The sequence below is a fragment of the Poecilia mexicana genome, unplaced genomic scaffold, assembly GCF_051168715.1.
Source record: "Poecilia mexicana isolate PSO_F unplaced genomic scaffold, ASM5116871v1 scaffold_15, whole genome shotgun sequence".
NCBI classification, from domain to species: domain Eukaryota; kingdom Metazoa; phylum Chordata; class Actinopteri; order Cyprinodontiformes; family Poeciliidae; genus Poecilia; species Poecilia mexicana.
Window position 1 is genome coordinate 4,271,348 of NW_028263384.1, and position 13,910 is coordinate 4,285,257.

Here is a 13,910-nt window from a genome sequence, read left to right on the forward strand (position 1 = left end):
TGCTTTTCTTGGCTGATTTTATGCTCCGTGTGTCAATACAAATTATGATTCATCGATTGAGACTCTCGTTCTCAACAATACGGAGGCAGCGATTCGGCACAAGGTAAGATAATGTGTGTCTTGATGTATGCGTTTGTGTTATACGGAGTATGACATTATTTTTAGACAACTCTTAGCTTTTGTTTATGACAATTGTATAAAATACATTTAACATGCAGTTGGAGCGATATCGAGCACGGTAATTTAAGAACAGCCAAGGGCAGCATCGCTTCTGGCCGATCCAAATCACACAAGTAGTCAGATCAATGTCCAAAACTTTCGCTTTACAGCCGTTTAAGTGGCACCGATCCACATGAAAATTCCACAGAACAAGTGGTAGAAATCACGTATTTCCCGAAAATATGACATCTACCTTTGCTGTTAGCTTGCTGTCCACATTAGTGAATTTTTCCACTTGGCTGCTATAATCTGTTCTTGCTTTACACAACGTAATTTCTCTTCTTTTTTCCTCTGAGATTCTGCTTAGAAAATGAGGTTAAGTTACATTCTCCCACTGCTTTTTGTTTTTAAAATGGTAAATTTAGGTTTGCCTTGACTTTTATAAATTAATGCCTCTTATATGCATCATTTTTGTATTACTGTTGGTACAGATATTAGGCAAACACTGTGCTTTGCCTGCTAGTAGTTTAAATTAATTTCAGCTGCACACTTTCAAAAGAGTATTCAGATTTTAACATGCATTTTCTAAGTAGTATTTTAGTTCACTCTTACTCAGTAACTTAAGTGTTGTTACACCTCTGAAACATTTTTGCAGTTTCTTTGTGATACCATAACCATTTCACTTGAACATTTAATTTCCTGCGGTATTGTCAATTTATTTTCAAGCAAAACTCTCAAAAAGAGCTGAGGATTTATTAGTTTTGATTACGTTGTACAGCTGAATATGGACGCTTATTAGTTTTTCAATTTTTCAGGTTTGCATCGCAACACCTCGTGATGTGTTTCTGAGCCATGATCGCTGTGCTTATTACCTTTCCATTGGATCACCTGGACCAGCTGACGGCGTCCATCAGTCCTCGGTCTGCCGGATCATCACAACATGGACTTTTTTTTTTTTTTTTTTTTTTACATGGTTAAACTATGATCTTGAAACCGGAGCACCAGATATGCAAAAATCTACCTGCAGACTTTGTTGGCTACCCTGACACTGCAGTCATCCTGGACGGGGCTGAGCTGGTCTTCCTCTCCTCCAGAGTGACGAGTTTTCATCACCAGTAAAGGCAAACAAGTCTGATGTCTGGTTAGCTGCTAGGAAGTATATTATATATTCACTGTTCATTTTGCTATCCTGTTTGTACCTACAATAAAATTGAATCTCATTTGTAATACTCTACATTTCACAAACCTTTTTTTCCCCCTTTCTCGGTCTTTACGTTACATCAAGTATTTGCATATAGATCAGGAATTCAAGTGAGATGTTAAATGCAACACATTTAGGTAATGCCAGCAAAGAAATGTGAATATTAAGCAATATGTAGTCATATAATTTAATATACTGAATAAGGCTGGATGATATGACTTACAAGATTTTTTTTTTCATACCAGATTTGATTTTAATCTATTTCTCCCATCCTCAATTTCTATAATAAAATCACAGAAAATATTTTCAAAAAGTGTCTTCATTTCAATCATCTGTTCTGTGAGTTGTATAAGGGAGCATTACGGTCAGGATACAAGAAATTTTAATTGCAAGAATGCAGTCGTCGTTACAGCAGAATAAAGATGCAATTTTATAACCGTCTTAAAATTACAAGAAGTTGTTTTAATGAGAAATAAAGATTCAGATTGATCTGATGTAACCAGCTCAGTCCATGTGGTTCTGACATTTGTCAGTAATCAAGAAGATGTACATTTCCACCTCAACTGACCAGGTAAGCATTAAGGTAAAAAATGGAGCAAATACTGTATACAAAATGGAAAAAGAACTGATGAATACTTTATAAAGAAAAGCAAAAACGTTATAGCAGGAGAAAAGTTGTTGGCAACATTAGCTCAGGCGATCCCTCCCTCCAGGAAGCCATCAAACAGAACTCCTGTTCAACTCCAACTATAATAAAGATTAAAAAAAAGAAAACGGAAAGTTAAAATGACAAATAATGCCAATTTAAAAATTCAGATCTAATGCGTTCTGGAATCTATTAATGACATTTTACAAATTTTACAAATCAATTAGAAAGTTTCACAAATGTTTTATTTATTCTGTTACTACAGAATAATGTAGTTAGGTTTGAAATGACTAGGTGTTGTAGTTTTCAAAGTACAACCCATTAAAAAAGCTCAAGATGGTGAAAAATTGAGAGTAATCGCCCTTTAGCTATTTTCCGAATTAGATGCTACATTCGGAAGCTAACTTCAGCTTCGACTGATGGCTTGGGCACAGCATAGACAGATCTATATATGTTTATATAGATATATATCTATCTATAAAGCATAGATATGTAGATTGCACACTGCACAGATAATCAAAACACTTAACGTTTACATAGCACCTTTGTAAGCTTGTCCCTGTTAGCTACGTCAGACATATGAGGCATTTTGGTGAATACAAACGATTTATTAACTTACCTTCGAAGTTATTGTGAAGTTTTGACACATCCAGCTTAAATCCTTTGTTGTTGTTGGAGCGTTTCAGGACGTCTGAATAATTCTATAGGCATCATTAATAGTCCAGCAGCGACTGAGAAGCCACTGTTAACATACTGTTGCCTGTGCACCGGAACCATTCTATGTGGCAAAAAAATGCGGAAGTGCTAAAACGGAAATCCGTGGCAGCAAATGCGGGTTCACCTGGCTTGAAATTGCAGTAAGCTACCGGAAGGGGGAAGCACTGTTTCAAAATTACATGTACATCATTTCTCAATGTAAAACGTATGGATTGAAACAAAAACAAAAAAAACCGTTTCCATGGCACAGTTTCTTCCAGTGTAAATGGAACAATTCGTATGTTGTACCATTCACAACATACTTTTTTTCTACCAGACCGTAGAGAAGAAATGTCACAATTTTTTATTATGGGTGGATGTTGTAGTTCGGATTATAGATTTCTTTAAATATGGTACTCAGAATACAAATGATGAGTAAATATCTTAAACCAGTTAAGGATAAACAAAGGAAGGAAAATTGATTTTGAAAGTAATAAATTGGATTTAGTCCTTTTAAAATCGACTTTTATAGGATTCCTTTTCTTTAAATTATTTTTATTAAAAAGAGAGAGAGAAAAGCGGAATGTACATTATGCTTCTGGTCATCACTATGTGCCACTTCTTTTTTGATATGTGAAATCTTACTGGAGATGTCTTCTTGGACTAAGATACATTCAGATATGAAACAAATTGCTGTTTCTCATGATTAATTTCGGGGGAACAGCGAACAGTTAAAGAAAGTTCTTTCTGTTTAAGATAACATTCATATATTGAAATACAACAAATATATCATTTTTATATTTCATATTGCTTCTGTGTCTCTGTAATCTGGATGGACTCGGACAACGCTGCATATAGTGAAGGTCAGGCATCCTCCAGGGAAGAAGGATGTATATGTATCCAGATTACCATGGATGTGGACAAGAGTCATTATATACGTTTTATGCAACATATAGTTATCTTCATATAATCTCATGTTACTCTATCTCACTCCGACTAGATGTTTCATCTAAAAATACATTCTTATATTCTGTTTCAAGCATATAAATTCATCTGTCAACATTTATTTGCAAGAAAATGCATTAAATGAACCTAAACTTGGTGCCTAACAACAATAAAGCCAAAAGTTACTGTCCTTTTTTTTAACCTTATATCTTCCTGAAACAATATATCTCAAGGACGCTTGCATTTTATGTATATATTGCTGCTGCTTTACAGAGGTAAACATGTGTTCCTATTATTTATTCATCTATAGTTTAAACTTTTATTGTTTTTTCATAATGTTTTAGACAAAACAAATAAAATTGTCTTGCAGAGAAATTGTTTGGCCATCATATTTATTAAAGACTCAGTTAACAGTTTAAGAAATGAAACTTGTCTCAGAACAAGCATGTTGTAATTTGGGGAATCTGGACTGGAGACTTTATTTGGACTTGACTTGGAACATGCAGCATTTTGAATTGCCTTGTTGCTGAAAATGTGCTATATTAATAAAATTACCTTACCTTACCTTACCTCTTGTTTTGAGACTTATGCTACATTACACCTACCTCAGCTGGGTTTGACATTACACACTAGGTAACAAATTTCCAATGAAGGTAGTCAGAGAAATTGGGATCTCAACATGGCGATGCCCAAGTAGAAATTGTCCAAAGAACTTTGTACGGCCACCGTTTTACACTTTACTTCAATACATAAGCAAACACCTCTTTTAACTTGTTCAGTTTATGGTTGTAGGTGCTATTAGTAACATTACTTTCAGACACAACAACTGAGTCTTGTAAACTAAACAAGACTGCACCACATCTTGTTGATGCCAGGAACGGCCATTTTGAAACATGAAGCTGGCCTTACAAGTACATAGTCTGAGTTGTTCCCTCTTTCCCAGTTCCGACGTGGATTTTCTGTTCAAGTTTCTTGTTTTGGAATTTCCCTGTTTGGACCTAAATGGAGCCATGTTTTAAATTCAGTAAAAAGAAAAGAAAAAAAAAGACGACTTTCAAAACAATCTCAGCTCTGCTAACTATGTCAAATAACAATGTTTAACCTAATCTAAGCTTTGAATAATAATATTTTAATAACACTATATTTTATTTTAATCCATTTAGTGGCTATATGTAAGTGCTGGACCGATGAGCTTCTGAGTGTCGTGGTTTGCAGTCAAGACTGCACTTGAAATTCCAGTCATGCCTCACATACTCCTGCATTTCTCTCAGCTTCTATATTTTATGTACTTGCAGCTGGCCCTTTTTGAGAAAATGTTCATGAATATTCATATTTCTGCACCTAAACTTCCAGCAGATGAGAATGAGGACACCTGGCTCAAGTCAACATGAGCTTGAAGGCTGTTGCTTTTTCCAGCCCCCTCTCCGTATATTTTGAACTGCGTGCAAGCTGAAGATACCTTCCCCATCCCTACAACCCTACCTCCTACCTCCCCCGTCTTTCGCACCAGCAAGGCACACATAAATCTGACGTATTTTTCGCATTTCCTGCACCAGACAGACACCGAGACAGAGGAAGGGGAGAAGCAGACAGATATATGAAGTTAGTGAGCAGTGGATGAAACCAGGTCCAAGCTGCAGGAGTCTGTCTCCCCGTCTTCTTTACCTATCCGCCTACCACCACCCACCGGATACTCCCCCCACCTCCACGCCCCTGCAGCGGTCGCCACCAGCTGCTGTCTGCTCGCAGCGGTCCGGCGAACATCTGCCGATGAGTCCCGGCGGCTGCATCCGGAGCCTCACACCCGCGTCACGGTGCAGTGGCGGGTACACGCTACTGCTCCGCTTCTTCCAGGGAGCTAGAGCCCAGCTGAGAGAGTTGGTTTTCTCTTTTTCTTCTCAATTCCTCGAACGTAAAAACAATGACACAGCGGCTCACATCTGTGGCCTCTGCTCGGATGTTTTCTGCTATCTCGCGCTTGTTGGCAGCTATTTCTTTCCGGCTCGTCTGAGGAAGCCTTTCCAGGGCTAACGGTCGCTTCTCCGGGGCTGCCCTCCAGCTTACACCGGGCAGAGGTGGAGGGTGGTGGGGGGAGCATTTTGGTACTTTGCTGAACTGCTGGCGTTTCACAAGAAGAAGCAGAAACAGGTTGGATTCAGAAGCTTTCGGACCGCGTCATATTACACCGGAGGACCACCGGTTGAACAGAAACACAAAGCAGCTGATTTCCTCGCAGGAGAACATTTTGTCAACAACTGGACCTTTTTCCTCGCGGCGACATGGTGGTTTTCAACGGGCAGCTGAAGATTAAAATCTGCGAGGCGTTGGACCTAAAGCCCACGGCTTGGTCCCTGCGTCATGCCGTGGGTCCGAAGACCCAGACCTTCCTCCTGGACACGTACATCGCCCTGAACGTGGACGACTCACGCGTGGGTCAGACCTCCACCAAGCAGAAGACCAACAGCCCCACGTGGAACGACGAGTTCACTACGGAGGTCATCGACGGCAGAAGGATTGAGCTGTCCGTCTTCCATGACGCCCCCATCGGCTACGACGACTTCGTGGCCAACTGCATCATCCAGTTTGAGGACATCTTGCACAGCGGCAGCAAGCACTATGAGAACTGGGTGAGTCTGACCCACAAATGCCCTCTGGAGCCCTGTACACACAAATCAAACAGAAATATGCTGAGTTTTTATGGTTATCTGTGTCAATTAAGCCATCAATTGTTGTCTTTAGCCACAAAACGTAATTAAATGAACTAGAACTGAAACAATTGATTTGCCAAATCAAACGAATTGTGTAATATATTAGGTAATGTTTTTTTTTTCATCTTTTAAAGCATTTCTAATATTTAAAAGGCTTCAGTTGTTAATCTGCAGAATGTGCCATTTTTTTTAGTTGATTAATTTATTAATCGTCAGAATACTCAGTAGAGTAATTGATTACTAACATAATAGTCAGCTGCTGCCCTGAGTTGAACCACATAAATGTGAATATTGATGCAACACCTGTTGGAGACAATACAGGAGTCATCACTGTCCTATGACTCCAACAATAGTTTGCAGTATAAACAAAGTAAGGTGACACATAAACGCATACGATTAAAATAATAAAAAATAAATCAGTTGAATAAATCGCCTATTATAATTAACATACAAACTCCATATAGTGGATGTTTGTAAAGTGGAGGGTGGAAAGATACATCGTTCTCAAAAACTGATGTTCTGAATATTAACTTCAAGAGGTAAACTGACCAGATTTGAAGACTTAGCTTTTTATCCCATAATCACAAATTTAATTAGTTGTGATTTTATTACATTAATTATATAACAAATCCATTAAGTTTTGATAGTATCATGTAAAAAAATAATGTTTGTACAGTACAGATACATAAAAACACTTATGTGACAAAATAGGTGCAATAATATAAAGTGCCGGTTCCTAACAGCAGTGCAGGAGGATCTGCTTTCGATATTATGGTGTTGTTTGCTTAATGGCAGCAGTTTAAAAATTGGTGAGTGTGTGAGGAGTCTCTGACGGCGTTCTGGCAGCGGCTCTGAAGACGATTCTACACAGGGTGTAGAGACTCCAGCAACCTTTCCAGCCAGCAATCCATCGATTACAGTTTAAAGTCGGAGTCTGATCTCTGCCAATGCAGATTTTTATAATATCAACAAATACAAGAACAGCATTCAAAAAACATTTTTTTGGTTTCCTGCTGTGAGCATCATTAAATTTTTGCATTAGGAGCAGAAGGTTGGTCATAACAGTTACTTTAAAATGGAGCCAAACACTGGTTGGCCAAATAAACGTCGCCACAGAAAAAAAAAAAAAAAAGGTCACCCACTATTATTTTGTTGGACCGCCTTTAGCTTTGATTATGGCACAATATTTTCCCAGCCACATTTCTTCGTCAAAGATGTTGGGTCCCCACATCGTTTTTAAATGTGTTGGACAGTTCATAACCCAATTTTAGTAGTTCCTGCAGTTTCTCTTAGATGTTTTCTCTGCTTGGTGCAAGCCAATAATTTGACCCTTCTCAAACAGACTGACATCTTTCCCATGGCCACCGAATGGGTCTCTAGACATGGGTGTATAAGAAACGAGAAGCAACTCACTGCAACAGTTGGGGTTCAATAACTTGTTTCCAGCTGAAACATAATCACCCATGCAGTAATTATCAAATAGGAGGTTGGTTAAATCCAGGTGGCGACTTTTTTGTTTGGATAAGCAGTGTGCTATTATTTTTTAATAAAAGAAGAAAAAGTTATGTAGCAGACATTTTAAACGATCTTAGTCGCGAACATGATAAACTCAGTTGTCACTGTGTGTATTCTCCAGAATGTGGACCATTAAGGGAACAAACATTGCATAAAAAATTTACTCCATTTTTATTTTTGATCAAACAAAACATGTGTGGCATCTGGTCAGTGACAAATGCTCCAAGGCAAATTCCCTTAGCTGCTCTACTTCTGTGCTGCTTGTCAAGCACAGAAGTGCTTGACAAGCAGCACTTCTCTCCTTCTCCATTTGTGGTGGAGAAGGAGAGATTATTTTTTAACATTGAAATAAACATAAATTACCCAGAATCAAAAAATGAGGGGGAAAAACGTGATTAATTATGGTTAAAAATATGGTTTAAGTAAAGTTTTATAGATGCAATGCTAAGCTAATATTTGAAGCTGTGTAAAACATCTATAGAAAAGTTTTATTGCATAGTAAGTAATTTGTTTGTTATAATGGGCTATGACACCTGCTGGCATGAATGGACGAAAATACATTTGCTGAAAAACCAATATTTACCAACTTAGCGACTTTGTTATATTAAGTGACTATAAATACAAATAAAATCAGCATCAGACAAAATCAGAATTAGCAAGTCAGGCTTTTTAAATGCTGGTGATAGTGGTTTTCAATGAGATCCTACATTTTTATGTATTTTTAAACACATTGCCAGAAACAAATGGTGGCAGCAATAAGGACTGACATTTGGATAGTATGTTTATTACACCAGAATTTACATGTAGAATCTTGCTAGCAAGGCTTAAGCAAATGTTGGAATTTGAAGGGATTTCACCAAAACACCATGTTCTGATTGTACTACAATTTAGACCACAAGATTATTTGGTGATTAAAAATACCACTTCCACCATTTCAAGGACCCCAAGAGTGCTGAAGTCTTTATTGATGTAAAGCTAGATCTGTTTATTCTAGATACAGTCATTGTGAAATGAAAGTACAGTTTTGATACATAAATGATTTGGTCTTTACTAGGGTCTACACACTCCAAGTGTATAGAAGTTTGTTCTCTAGTGGTTTGCCACAGCCAAACAACAGTGAGGGGTAAAGAAAGATCTTCCTCTTTTGTCTTAAAAATAGGTAGTTTTATAAAACCAAAGGTCACATATGTCTTGAAAAATTACAGTCTTTGTCCCTGAATGTTAAATGTATGCTATATACCAACTTTTTGTGTTGCTTTTGGATGTATGTCTTCTTGGTAGCTTTGAGGCTATGACAGTTCTTCAGTCGTTATATTGTGGCCATCTTCACAAAGTCTTTTCATATAATTTTCTGAGATTGAAGCATCCATTTCGCAGTAAAATGTGTTTGTGTTTGGAACTTAAACCTATTGATATGTGTGCACCCAGGGGCACGGTAAAGGGGTGAAAAGTGATGACGATTCTAGGCATAGACATAATATAAGGATAGACGCCTCATGGACCGCTCTCGCCTATTGTTGCTGACGAGATTTAGGGCGGCCATCTTGGAGTGGTACTCCACTCCACTCAGCGTTATGTGTTTAGCAGGCACAATGACGCATCAGTGCATTTAATCGATCATAACACACTTTTTTGTTACTGTAAACCATATTCAAACATCTATCAAAGCAACATTTATAAACAATTGTATTTTTTTTAAGTATGTTTTTAATACATAGTTCATCATATTTAAATATGCTTAGTGGCTATAACAATAGAATAGGAATGGAATATTCTGATATCGATGTATGAGAGCATATTACAAAGCACACAGCCGTTCATAATTTATTTAATAAATTATTTAGTAATATCAATATATATTTATATAACTATACAAACACTAATAAATAAAGATTAATAATGGCACAAATAAATAATGATTAATACTGAATTATATATATATGTGTGTGTGTGTGTGTGTGTGTGTGTGTGTGTTTTTCAGCCGACGAGTCCAAAATCCGATGTGAGATTCATCCATGCTGCAGTGAATCCGTCTCTCTTTATAGATATCTCCCTCTTCTTCCTCACATCGTGTCTTTAGGAAATTTTCAAAACAAAAACGGAAGATTTAGGATGTATCTTACTTTTGACAGAGTGAAAGAATATAAATAATAGTCTTTACCACCTGTGTAAACTTTGCCGGTGAACGTTATAACACATAATATAAGTTTTATAATATGTGTTATATTGTTTCATTTCTAATATAGGCCCTTGTGTCAGATAATCTAAGTCAATGTTAGAGAATAATTAATATTTTTAGATTTACGGAATCTCAGTTAGCCTTCATAGCGGGGCTGAACCCGTATTACACCAAGCACTGTAGCTAATATTAGCTGGTATCTCGCCGGTGGACATAAATACAGTAAAGTAATATTCTAATCACAATATATACACAATAATATGTCCATCTTACTTGTGAAATGTTGTGTGTGGAGCCCTCGCATCAATAATCCATCGACCAGAACAACAATATCCCTCAGTGCTGAGGCATCTTCTGCTGTTTTGTTTGAGCAAAGTAGGAGGGTATACCGCTCCAAGATGGCCGCCGTATTTCCTGCGCCGGAGCAGTCCATGAGGCGTCTATGCTTATATTATGTCTATGATTCTAGGGGCCCTACCTGCAGGGGGCCCTCCACATTTTAATTATTTATATTTTGTTCATAGACATAAAATAAAAAAATCGGGGTCCTGTCAAATACAAAATTTATCATATTGTTTTTTCAAAGATTGTTTTTAGCAGTAAAAAATTAATGTTACCCCTCCCAGACCAAAAAACACACATCCGTTTTTTGCCCTGAACTCTCCCCTCAATCTGCATGAAATGGTTCGTTCCTGCTTAGAACGCTCAACAGTGACATATGCAGCTTCAGTCCGTAGAAGCTGCAGCGACTGTGGCAGTTACTATGCTGCTAAGAAAAGTTATAAAATCAGGTTTTCTAAAGCAAAATAGAGAGAGGGAAAGAGAGAAAAAGGCAAGAGTGTTAATTTATAACCCAGTTTTTCTCCGAGAGGTGAGTAGACTGTGTGAGATGATCAACAATTTAGCATAATTAGCTTAGCTACAAACTACTGTTTACCTCCTTTTAGCATTTAATGAATTAAGGAAAACAATTACCAACAAATTCATATATTTAACTTGTCCCTGTTCCTTTTATCACTTAACAGATGAGTGAGTGAGCAGAAGCTCTAAAACACATCCCTCCTGACCTGTTCTCTCCTGAGTGAAATTAAAGCTGCAGTATGTCACTTTTTTATCAATATTTTTTTCACATATTTTTTAAAACTGTCATTATGTTGTGACAGTATGGTATGAGAGGTAATCTGTGAAAAATCTATTTCCTCTGCTTTCTCCCAGGGTTCTCTCGAAACAACCAGTCAGTGGCAGGAGAGTTTTAGTGCTGTCAATCACAATCTCGTGGTGCTGCTCATCCTTCCTCCTCCTCAATTTGTGCTGTGCTGCAGCTAGCATAGCACAGAGCTGTGCAGATTCAAACTGTGAATGCTCAGTTTAGTTAGTATAGCTACCAATGACGGCAGATAAACAGTTTCTTGTAATGATAAGTTGTTTCTCTCCCATTAGCACATTTAGCAGTGAGTGAATGAGGCTAATTGACAGTTCTAAGAGCATTCTACTTGTTTTGATTGGTTGTTTTGGTCAGAACGGTGCATTACTTTAACCAGTAATAGTAATTCAGGAAGGATTGTTTTCACAGATTATCTGTCTCATAACAAACTGCTACGACATCGTGACAGCTTTAACAAATATGGAGAAAACATATTTTTTATTAAAGTTATGTATTGCAGCTTGAATAAAATGCAACTACATAGCATTATTGAGGAGCCTGGATTGCTTTCTGTAGTTGCACATTGCTTTTGACTGTTTCTCATGGAGAGAGACATTTCAGTAATCTAAAACTAAGAAAAAATTTAAGCAACCTACTTGCATACTGTATGCGGACTGTTGGATATTAAATTCATGAGCAGTAAATATTGTGCTAATTATCAGTATTGAACCAAAGAAAGCAAGGCAGATGCAAGCCTTTACAATTGTGATGGTTTTTATGGGTCACATAGACTCAAAAAATTGTAACAGCTGCTGTGCGGGGGGCCCAATCACATTTTTTGTCAGGGGGCCCACAATTTCTGGCAGCGCCCCTGTGTGCACCTCTGGCTTTCAAGAAAGTAAAAAAAGAAAAAAAAAAAAGAAAAAAAAACAGCTTAAACTAACTGACCTAGAACAGAAAGAAAATATTTGAGTAATATTAGATAATGAGAAAATGAAGTATGTTTTTTTTTACTGCATAGATAAACTTCTGGTTTCAAGTCAATATTTCTGATCACTGATTTTGATTTTTTTCTTCGTAAACCTAATTCATATGCCTTGCCATCTCAGCATGCCATAAAGTCCTGCAAGACTTTATGGCAACAGGGAAACAACAAATATTCAAAAGAAAACAAAACTCTGGCAAAATGTTACTTTAAAGCCATGTTGGAAAATTACAAGAGAGTCTTTCTCCTTTGACGATGGTTAAGAAAGAAAGCACCAACTGCAGAGTTCATTGCACCATAAATAAGTACATAGTGCTGAAGAAGTGATCCATTGTTGTTGGAAGCCTTTGGAGCACATGAATGTTTGATTACATTATTGATGAGGCCATCAGGTCCATTAGAGAGAGAATAAGGAGAACAGGACAAGATGAAAGGAGTGTTTTCTTTTTTTAAAGCTCATCATAAAGAATCTTGGTAGACCCAATGAAGGGTGCAGAAACTGTGCCAGACATCTTCTGATTTAAAAGAAAAGAGCTTTTTGGTTTAAGGTTGTGGAATGAGATGAAAGTATGCCTCGGCGGCACCAGTGCCCTCGTGGGTTTAATTATCGCTGTCTGCGTTGTTCATTTCTGAAACAAAGAGAAAAACTACTAAAACCTACAGTGGCTATCAAAAGAATTCCTTAATTTCTCACTTTAGAACCACAAAATTCATTGTGTTTTACTGGGGTTTTATGTGGCAGACCAACCCGAGTTTAGATTAGACCTATAAAAAAAACCTGAGTGAAGTTGGCCCCCCCACCTTCTTCAAATCAGACAAAATTGGTGTCAAACGTTTGTGCTATGTTTGTGCTGGTTTGTGCAGCAAAAATTTTCGTTTGTGCCGCTATCATTTTAAAGATATAAAGAGATGTTTCTAGAGGTCATCCAAGGTCAACCAGCCCCCCCACCTTCTTCAAATCAGGCAAAATGGGTGTCAATCAACTCGGCTACGTTTGTGCTGGTTTGTGCAGCAAAAATTTTTGTTTGTGCTGCTTTGGCTTTGAAGATATTAAAAGAAAAGTTTCTAGAGGTCATCCAAGGTCAATGAACACCTGTTCATGGTGAAACTGTGAATTTCATTTAAATATAAGTTGCTAACCTATGAACATGAATAATTAAATTTGAACCTGGAAGAAATTCATTTCATACTAAGTCTTATTTAGAATGAACAGGTAGGTACAACCATAGACATAATATAAGAATAGACCCTCATGGACCGCTCTCGCCTATTGCCGCTGACAAGATTTAGGGCAGCCATCTTGGAGCGGTACTCCACTCCACTCGGCGTTATGTGTCTGGCAGGAACATAATGTATTTAATCGATCATAACACACTTTTTTGTTGCTGGAAACCTTATTCAAACATCTATCAAAGCTACATTTATAAACAATTGTATTTTTTAAATATTTTTTTATTTCCATTGATACATAGTTCAGCCTATTTAAATATGCTTATTGGGGAAAACAATAGAATAGGAATAGAATATTCTGATGTTGATGCATTATGAGCATTTTACAAACCACACAGCCGTTCATAATTTATTTAATAAATTATTTAGTAATAGCAATACATATTCATATGACTATACAAACACAAATAAAAATGATTAATAATGACGCAAATAAATAATGATTAATAGGGTCTAACCCTACCCTACTCTTATATTAAGTGTATGGGTACAACACCTCTCA

General features: G+C 37.2%; 1 protein-coding gene across 1 annotated transcript in view; it reads left to right on the forward strand.

Annotated features, from left to right (window-relative positions):
• The first annotated feature begins 5,033 nt into the window (after positions 1-5,033).
• The window catches only part of LOC106908205 (protein kinase C epsilon type-like), a 218,712-nt gene continuing 209,835 nt past the window's right edge, over positions 5,034-13,910 (forward strand). Inside the window, exon 1 of the mRNA XM_088013482.1 lies at positions 5,034-6,274. Within this exon, the coding sequence (XP_087869608.1) occupies positions 5,927-6,274 (348 nt within the window). The 5' untranslated portion in view covers positions 5,034-5,926. The remainder of the gene's footprint in view (positions 6,275-13,910) is intronic.